This window comes from Triticum urartu, chromosome 6A (genome assembly GCF_056163025.1).
Source record: "Triticum urartu cultivar PI428250 chromosome 6A, HENAU_Tu73, whole genome shotgun sequence".
NCBI lineage: Eukaryota > Viridiplantae > Streptophyta > Magnoliopsida > Poales > Poaceae > Triticum > Triticum urartu.
Window position 1 is genome coordinate 268,545,747 of NC_141878.1, and position 9,882 is coordinate 268,555,628.

General features: G+C 51.8%; 1 protein-coding gene across 1 annotated transcript; it reads left to right on the forward strand.

Moving 5' to 3' along the window:
* The first annotated feature begins 8,140 nt into the window (after positions 1-8,140).
* On the forward strand, positions 8,141-9,004 carry LOC147964969 (uncharacterized). The gene is made up of 3 exons (XM_087530227.1): positions 8,141-8,537; positions 8,652-8,779; positions 8,864-9,004. Exons 1-3 carry the CDS (start codon positions 8,141-8,143, stop codon positions 9,002-9,004), a joined length of 666 nt encoding a protein of 221 aa, XP_087386353.1.
* The last annotated feature ends 878 nt before the right edge of the window (positions 9,005-9,882 follow it).

Below are 9,882 nucleotides of genomic sequence, written 5' to 3' on the forward strand. Positions count from 1 at the left end.
TAATGTTCATGAGAATATGATGCTGCCTAAATTGGATACATATGTTTTGCTTACAAATGAAGGGCCTAGCTTGGACAAGAAAGATGAACCTTGGATTATGTTCAAGCATGGAGATGATGGCATGCGCAAGGGGAACAAGAACGGAGTTACAAGTGATGATTCCAGGACTTTAAAGCCACCATAATGAGTGCATGAAGCCTTGGACGAAATATACAAGATGATGTTTCGTAAATTTCGCCCAGAGGCTATTCTAGGTGTTGCGTCACCTTATTTTTCGGCCAAGCCCATGTAATTTCGAAATACTTGATTATAGGCTGTTTTTAGAGTCCGTATGTGTGGGGAAACAAGAGTTAGGGTTGGTTTCAGACCTCTCCTCCAAGGGCCACGAAATTCCCCCCTCCCCCCTCCATATATACAGCCTTAGGGCATCATTTGGACTTTTGGTTTTGTTTAGATTAAAGTTCAACTTCGCGTACTTCGTTTGTGTTCAACAACCTGACAAAGGAGTCACAGAACCCCACCTTGATCAATAAAGCTTTCATGTTATATTCGCAATATCCAGATTGCAATCTTAGTTTCTTGCTTGTTTTTCGTTTGCCTGCAGGAAACAGACCTTCGTGGTCAGGTTGATCGTGCTCCGGCATGGTCTATAACCTCTTAGAGTTGGTTTAGCGATTGCTAAGGCGCGACGTCCTCGCACGTTCGTAGTCGGATCGTCAAAGTCAACTTCCTCCAAAATGATAGCCACCATCTCATCGAAAGACAGGACACCTTTGCTTCTATCAGTACTACTGGTAATTTGCTCTAAAACTAGTATGTATGTAGTAAAGGTAGATGCTCGTAATTAATTATAGAAACTTACAGGTGACACACACACTAACAACTTCTCACATGCTGCCAACGGGGCATGCTGGCCAAACGTCGTCGTTCTCCTTCCTGGCCTTGTAGGCGCCAACCCACCATGCTTTGATCTCTGCCAAGCTCTCCTTAGCACAGTGTGCAGCCTCTTGTTTCTTGCGGCGGCGGGACTCTCTTTCTTGACTGCTTTATGCCTTTTCCACTCCTTCTGTGGGGGTTTGGCCGCCTCTAGATCTACCGCCCATTCGGCCATGGCAGCCTCAAAGTCTGCCCACGTAACTGGGTGGCCGCCGCCGGCGATGAACTCGGCGCGGCAAGATGCAATCGCTTCCTTACCATGTGTGCAGTCGCGGGCGGCGAGGAACGCGGCATGGCGGGATGCCATCGCTTCCTTACCAGTTACTATGCACCGCGGTGCTATGAACGACGCTTGGAGAGAGCTCTGGGATGGAGTTGCCGGGCAACCATATAGTGTAGTGGCTTTTAAGAGCTCAACGACAAATGACGAAGGAAATTTGGCTTCCCTTACAATTTTGCTCGTTCATTATTGCACACGGTTCATCTCCGTCGCTTCCGGAAATAGTGTGCACTGAGCCTATTGTGTGTTGCGTTATGATTGGCCAGAACAATAGCCACGTGGATCGTGTGTGTGAACCGTAGGATGCGCCGCGATCGAATGGCAATCCACATCCCTCACATCACACCCGTGCAGCTGTAGCTGGATTAGATTTATATGCGCTAAATGCCTAGAAAATGCAGATAATCCTCTAAATATGGTAAATGAGCCTAGAAAAATGCCAAATTTGAACATGCTGATTTGCAGGGTGCATGTTCATCATAGAAAAAAATTCCAGGTCGAAGAACCAAGAAAATTTGGATTCCCCTTCAATCTTGGTGATTTCCCACTCGAAATCATGGAACTTCCTCAGTGATGGTTCGATTTATGATGGGCGTGCATGACTACATAACCCAAACCATGTCAAATTTTTACCAGGGCATGGTGAGGCCATACCATGGCACCATGCCAGGCGTCGTGTTTTCCAATCATTTATTTCATTTTTCTATAGTTGAAAACCCAATAAACAAACATTTGTGGTTGACTATCACCACACATTTCTTTGAAATATCTGCCCATTCCATGTAAAAGGCATGAGAATTTACTAAATTGCACGAGCATGGTTTTCCCGGCCGTTCTTGTGCACCCTTTCGTGCATCGATTGTTTGAACTTGAATTATGTGCATTAATGCCTAGAAAATGCACATAATCCCCTAAATATGGTAAATGAACCCGAAAAAGTGCTAAATTTGAACATGGTGATTTGTAGGGTGCATGTTCATCATAGCAAAAAAACTCATGGACAAAGGAGAAAGGAAATTTGGATCCCCCTCCAATCTTGATGATTTCCCCCTCAAAACCATGAAACGTCCTCAGCGATGGTTCGATTTATGAAAGGCGTGTATGACGTCATAAGGCAAACATTCTCGAATTTTTGCTAGAGCACAGTGAGGCCATACCATAGCACCACACTAGGCCTCATGGTTTCCAAGCATGTATTTCATTTTTGTATAGTTGTTAACCTAGTAAATGACGTGTTTGTGGTTAACTATTGCCACCCATTTCCTTGAAATCTCTTCCCATTCTTGCAAAAGGCATGGGAATTTACTAAATAGCACGAGCATGGTTTTCCAGACCGTTCTTGTGCACCTTTTCATGCATCGATTGTTCGAATTTAAATTATGTGCATTAATGCCTAGAAAATGCGCATAATCCCCTAAATATGGTAAATGAGCCCAGAAAAATGTCAATTTTGAACACATTGCATTGGAGGGGATATGTCGATCGTTGGAAAAAACTGAATGACAAACTAGGACAGAAATTTGGATTCCCCTTCAATCTTGGTGATTTCCCTCTCAAAAGCATTGAACTTCCTCGATGATGGTTCGATTTATGAAGGGCGTGCATGATGACATAAACAAACCTTAGCTTTTTACCAGGGTACGGTGAGGCCATACCATGGCAGTATGGCAGGCATCAAGTTTTTCAAGCACGTATTTCATTTTTCTATAGTTGATAACCCACTAAATGGCGCGTGTGTGGTTGACTATTGCCACACATTCCCTTGAAATCTCTGCCCATTCCTTGTAAAAGACATGAGAATTTGCTAAATACCATGAGTATTGTATTCCAGACCGTTCTTGTGCACCTTTTCATGCACCGATTGTTCGAATTAGAATTATGTGTATTAATGCCTAGAAAATGCACATAATCCCCAAATATGGTAAATGAGCCCGGAAAAATTGCCAAATTTGAACACGTTGCATTCGAGGGGGTATGTTGATTGTAGAAAAAACTGAATGACAAACTAGGAAGGAAATTTGGATTCTCGGCCCCTTCAATCTTGGTGATTTCCCCCTCGAAACCATGAAATTTCCTGAGTGATGGTTCGATTTATGAATGGTGTGCACGACGACATAAGCCAAACCTTCTCAAATTTTTACTAGGCCATGGTGAGGCCATACCATGCCACTATGCCAACCATCATGTTTTTAAAGCATTTATTCCATTTTTATATAGTTGAAAACCCAATAAACAAACATTTGTGGTTGACTATTGCCACACATTTCATCAAAATATCTGCCCATTTCTTGTAAAAGGCATGAGAATTTACTAAATGGCACGAGCATGATTTTCCCGGCCATTCTTGTGCACACATTCATGCACCGATTGTTTGAACTTGAATTATGTGCATTAATGTCTATAAAATGCACATAATCCCCTAAATATGTTAAATGAACCCGGAAAAGTGTCAAATTTGAAGATGGTGATTTGCGGGGTGTATGTTCATCATATAAAAAACTCATGGACAAAAGACAAAGGAAATTTGGATCCCCCTTCAGTCTTGGTGATTTCCCCCTCAAAACCATGAAACTTCCTCGGTGATGGTTTGATTTATGAAAGCCGTGCATGACAACATAAGGAAAACATTCTCCAAGTTTTTACCAGGGCACGGCGAGGCCATACCATGGCACCACGCCAGGCGTCATGTTTTCCAAGCATGTATTTCATTTTTGTATAGTTGTTAACCCAGTAAACGACGACGCATTTCTGGTTGACTATTGCCACACATTTTCGTGACATCTGTCAGCGTTATGGGAACCAGGGTACCCAGACTTGCCTGCATGCGGCCCACGACATGGCTCAATCGACGGCCTGGTATGACCGATCTTCAGCACCTTCAAGACAAGAACCTCGCGAGGTGGGCGACATCAAGACCTCCGGAGGGAGCAGCCTCCCCAGGCTGGCTCCTGAGGAGGGGAGATTTCTATGCAAGCGCCCACCTCATGAGGCTGAGGTGACGCAAGCCGTGGCGACCAAGGCCAGGTGGGCGCCAGCGGGCATAGAGGAGTAGGTTTCCTCTTTGGTGCCAAGGAGGGAAGCGCAGGCGCGGGGTCCTGAGGAATCATCCAAAGGTTTCCATTCCCATGCAACAAGACCAAGACCGCCAGGACGGTAGGACGGATGTCATCACCGACCCCACCATAGTGTCACAACGAGAAGCTTTGCAGGCGAAGACCACCTTCCATCAGGATAAGATGTACTACTTTTCCACTTTCAGAATTGGCCATTGTGGAATCCCTTCCCGCCTATGCTTTGGGGGAAGAGGACTGAGGCCACTATAAATATAGCTTATCCACCACCGTAGGAGGAGAGAGCTCTCGCTGGATGAGATCGACACCTCATTAGCTCACACCCACACCAGAGCAGACCTCGTGAGGTTTTTCTTCCCTTGTACTAGTTCATCCTCAGCCCCTCGTGAGGCTAATCCACCACAAAGCAGGAGTAGGGTCTTACACCGCAAGGTGGCCCGAACCTAGGTAAACTGTTGTGTCCATTTTCTTTCTTGTTCATCGAGCTAGGCCGTGGGGGTGACAAACTACTTGGCATGAGAGGTTGACTTGTTCGCACACGCCCCAGAGTTTGAACCTTTCTTGGGTCTGCGGAGACCTAAACCTGACATTTGGTACGCCCGGTAGGGGCGTGTGGAAGATCCGCTTCTTCATCAACCGCGCTCTGCCCGTGCCGCGTGGTTCCCATGGCAAGCGCCACTCCACTCGTCAGGCTGCCAGGCGTGTTCGGGGGCATAGCGGGCCTTCGAGATTTCTCCCCCGCCTTGTGACAGGTGGATAGGCCGCTGAAGTTCAAGCCGGAGTTGCCGCCACGGTACGACAGCACGGCGGACCCCGCGGAGTTTCTCTGGGTGTACGCGGAGGCCATGTAAGGGGCAGGCGGTGATGACAAGGTCATGGTGAATTGGCACCCCATGGCTCTCATGGGTGTGCCACGCGCTTGGCTGCTCAACCTGCCAGAGTCTTTGGTGGCCTCTTGGGAGGAGCCACACCACCTGTTCATCATGCACTTCGTGGCGTCGGTGCCCCACGCCGTTGCGGCCATCCTCGGCGGGTCGGAGGCGCTGGCCTCGAGCCTCCATGTCAAGAAGTTCTTCCAGCAAGTGGGGGCTGTCCGGCCGCAACAAGGGGGCTCCCTAGGCAGGGCGGTGCGTGAGACCGACATCACCTTCGACTTCAGGATCACCCCAAGACCACGGTCGGTGCCGATGCACTCCCCATGCTCTGCACACCCACCATCAGCAATGTTGCAGTCACCAGTACCTTCATCGATAGCGGAGCTGGCCACAACGTCCTCTTCGTGGAAGCTTTCGATCAGCTTCATGTGCCTTACGAGCAGCTCACCCCCAGCGGGCCCTTCTCATGGGTGGTCGACGGCTCTGCCGTTCCCCTAGGGCAAATCCGCCTCCCCGACACCTTCGACATGCGCAACAACTCTCGCACCAAGCTCATCAACTTCGACATCGCCTGCATCAACCTCTCGTACAATGCCAACCTTGGGTACCCAGCTCTCGCCAAGTTCATGGCAATGACACACCCCAGCTACAACGTAATCAAGATGTCGGGAAGCAGTGGCATTCTCACTATGACGGGGGATGCTTGGGATGCGCTCCTAGTCCTCAAGCTCGCCTACAAGGTTGCGGCGGTGGCGCGGCTGGGCACCAAAGATGCTCCGGAGGTCCCGAAGGCCGCGCCCACGAAGAAGAAGCAGTTGTTCTCTCAGGACCGAGCAGAGACGAAGCAGGTGCCGGTCGACGACGGGGGCTCTGGCCCCACCTTCACCATAGGCATTTGGCCTCCTCCCAGACCAGGAGGAGGCGTTGGTCAGTTTGCTCCGTGCAAACAAGGATGTGTTTGCATGGGAGGCAAGGGATCTAGTCAGCGTCCCAAGTGATGTAATCGAGCACCACCTGATGGTGTGACCCGGCACGCGCCCGGTGAAGCAGAAGGTGCGGCGACAAGCCCCCAATCGCTCATTGTCCAGGAGGTCCACAAGATGCAAGAGGCCGACGTCATACGAGAGGTGCGGCATCCAGATTGGCGAGCGAATCCAGTTATCGTCCCCAAGAAAGGCGGGAAGGAGCGCATGCGCGTCGACTTCACGAGCCTCAACAAAGCTTGTCATCAGGAGCCTTTCCCTCTTCCGCGCATCAACCACATCGTCGACTCCACCGCCGAGTGTGACTTGCTGTGCTTCCTGGATGCCTTCTTAGGCTACCACCAAATCAAGGTGGCGGTGCTGGATGTATAGAAGACAAATTTCCTAACCCAGTGCAGGGTGTACTACGACACATGCATGCCGTTCGGCCTACGGAATGCCGGCGCAACCTTCCAGCGATTGGGGCACATCGCCCTAGGCCGGCAGCTCGGGAGGAACGCCAAGGCGTATGTCGACAACATAGTGGTCAAGTTGTGGGAGGCGAAGACCCTTGTCGAATATTTGGAGGAAATGTTCACCAACCTGCGCAATCCGGAGAAGTGTGTGTTCGACGTCCCATCCGGCAAGCTGCTGGGTTTCCTGGTGTCGCACAGAGGGATTGAAGCTAACCCTGAGAAGAATAATGCGATAGAAAGGAAGGACCCGCCTCAGACCCTCAAGGAGATGCAGAAGCTCATGGCCTGCGTAACTCCACTGGGCACTTCATCTCCAAGATGGGCGTGCGCGCCCTCCTATTATTCAAACTGATGATGAAGAAGTGCCCGTTCGAATGGACTCCGGAGGCTGAGGCGGCCTTCCAAGATCTTAAGAGGTACCTCACCAGCCTGTCGGTGATGGTGGCACCTCGTCCTCTTGAGCCCCTGGTGCTTTACTTGGCCGCCACACCCCACTCGGCCAGTACGGCACTCGTGGCGGTCCGGGAAGAGCATGCTGATGCGGGTGCGTGGCGTAGCGCCCCATGCCCGATTGCGTTGTTGCTGCCTCAGGACGGTACTCCTGAGGCCCTGGCAACCCAACCAGATGACAAGACTCCCGAGGCTCCCTCATCTCAAGAGGGACAGGATGCCGTTGACGCCTCCTCCTTGATCGAGCATCCCATGTACTTTGTCAGCACGGTGCTACGTGACGTGCGTGCACGCTACCCCATGTTGTAGAAGTTCCTTCTTGCGCTCCTCGTAGCTTCCAGAAAGTTGCACCACTACTTCCAGGGCCACCCCTCCAAGGTTGTCTCCGCATACCCCCTGGAGAAGGTGCTTCGGATCCCCAACACCGTGGGGAGGGTTGCTTGGTGGAACATTAAGCTGCAGGCATTCCAATTGGAGTTCAGCACCACCAGGGTCATCAAGGGCGCGACCCTCACTGACTTTGTAGTGAATGGACTGATGCCCCCAACCAAGGAGTGGGAGAAGATCGTTCCCTCATGCCCAGAGATGAAGCACCGCATGGCGGGACCATGTACTTTGATGGCGCGTTCGCACGCCTAGGCACGGGGGCTGGAGCCGTGCTCATCTCACCTACCCAGAACAAGCTCTACTACGCCATGCAGCTCTGCTTTCAGCATGGCGAGAATGTCTCCAACAACATTGCTAAGTACGAGGCCCTCATCACCCGGCTCAAGGCCGCGTTGGCTCTAGGGGTCAGGCACCTCACCATCAAGGGCGACTCCCAGCTCCTCGTCAAATTCTCCAACAAGGAGTACAAACCAAAGGACAAGCACATGGAGGCATACTAGGAAGAGGTACGCGAAATTGAAAAACAAATCTTGGGCTTGGAATTGCAGCATGTACCGCGTGATACGAACAAGGAGGCGGCTGATATCGCCAAGAGGGCTTCCCGGCGCGAGCCCCGGAAGTCTGGAGTCTTCAAGGAACTTCTCTTCAAGCCATCAGTGGCTCCCCCACTGCAGGACGAGCGCTGCTTCAGGAGGAGCTGCCCATGGCGCCCTCCTTGGGCGCCCCAGCCCGCGGCCTGACATTGGGGGCCCGCCTTTTCATTGCACTCGAACCTCAGGAGGGGTGCTGGCCTGAGGAGTTCAAGGTGTACCTGCTCCGAGGCGCCTTGCCAGAGAAGGAGGAAGACGCAGAATGCGTGGCCCGCCAGGGCACCGCGTACTGCATCAAGGACGGCAAGCTCTATCGAAGGCGCCCAAACAATGTCTCTATGTGGTGCATCTCCAAGGAGCAGGGGTGCGAGCTGCTGGTCAACATCCACAGCGGGGATTGTGGGCATCACTCCTCGTCACATACCCTCATAGGCAAGGCATTCTGCAGCGTGTTCTACAGGCCCACAACGCTCAACGACACCACTAAGCTGGTGAGATCTTGCAAGGCATGTCAGTTCCATGCCGAACAGATCCACCAGCCCGCTCAGGGCCTTTAGACCATTCCGCTCTCATGGCCGTTCGCGGTTTGGGGGCTGGATATCCTGTGTCCCTTTCCTCGAGCAGACGGTGGCTACCGCTACCTCTATGTCGCCATCGACAAGTTCACCAAATGGGCGGAGGTGGAGCCCATGCGCACCACCCCAGCTGGCTCGGCTGTCAAATTCATCAAGGGCCTCATGAGCCGCTTTGGGGTCCCGAACCATAACATCACTCAGAATGGCTCTTAGTTCAAGAGCAACCTTTTCAAAATATATTGTGCTAACCTTGGAATGCAGATAAGCTATGCTTCGGTGGCACACCCACGGAGCAATGACCTAGCCGAGCGCGCCAACGCGGAGGTCCTGAGGGGCCTCAAGGAAAGGAGCTTCAAGAACAAACATGAGGCCTACGACAGGGGCTGGCTCAATGAGCTATAGTCCGTGCTATGGTCCATCCGCACCACCGGGACCAAGCCCACGGGTGAGACCCCATTCTTCCTCGTGTACGGGGCTGAGGCGGTCCTCCCACATGAGGTCAAACATCGCTCCCCGTGGGTCTTGGTGTTTGACGAGGCATGCCAGGATGCCTTGCGAGGGATGGACCTCATGCTGAGGGAAGAGCGCGGCCACCAAGCCTCGCTCCGTGCAGTGAGTTACCAGCTGGCGCTGCGGTGGTATCATTGTCATAGCGTCCTCTCTAGGACCCTCGAGGTGGGTGACCTCGTCCTCATGCAGGTGTTCTCCAGGGAGGGGCTTCACAAGCTCTCGCCTATGTGGGAGGGCCCATTCATGATCGCCCGTGTCTCCAAGCCTGGCGCCGCGTGCCTGGAGACATAGGATGGGGTCCCCATCCAGAATGCCTGGAACATCCAGCACCTCCAGAAGTTCTATCCATGATCAAGGCCATGCGCCTCTCAAGTCTCCGCTCATGACACTCTCACATAATAACGAGTTGGGGTTGTACATTCCCCAGAGTCTCCTGAGTGCCGCCCTTGGGCATCACAGGGGCTCCCACACATGTCCTAGTGTAGGTGCCGGACGCGGCTGTTCTTTTGCTTGCTTTTTGTACCTGGTTTGCAACTTATTGAATGAAATTTGAAGTTTTTGAGTCTTCTTTTTGAGAGGGTTGGGAAATTTTTCTCCTTGCATCATTCGCTCTTCCAGGACTTGCGTTAGGGGGAATGGCACTTGCCCGTTCCTCTTCCTCGTGCGTCTCGCACACGGGGGCTGGGCATGGTGTGTGCGCTCGGGCCCGCCCGCGAATACACCTCGCCAAAGCCTCAATATCTAGCCTTTGGCATCTTTATACTCGCGCA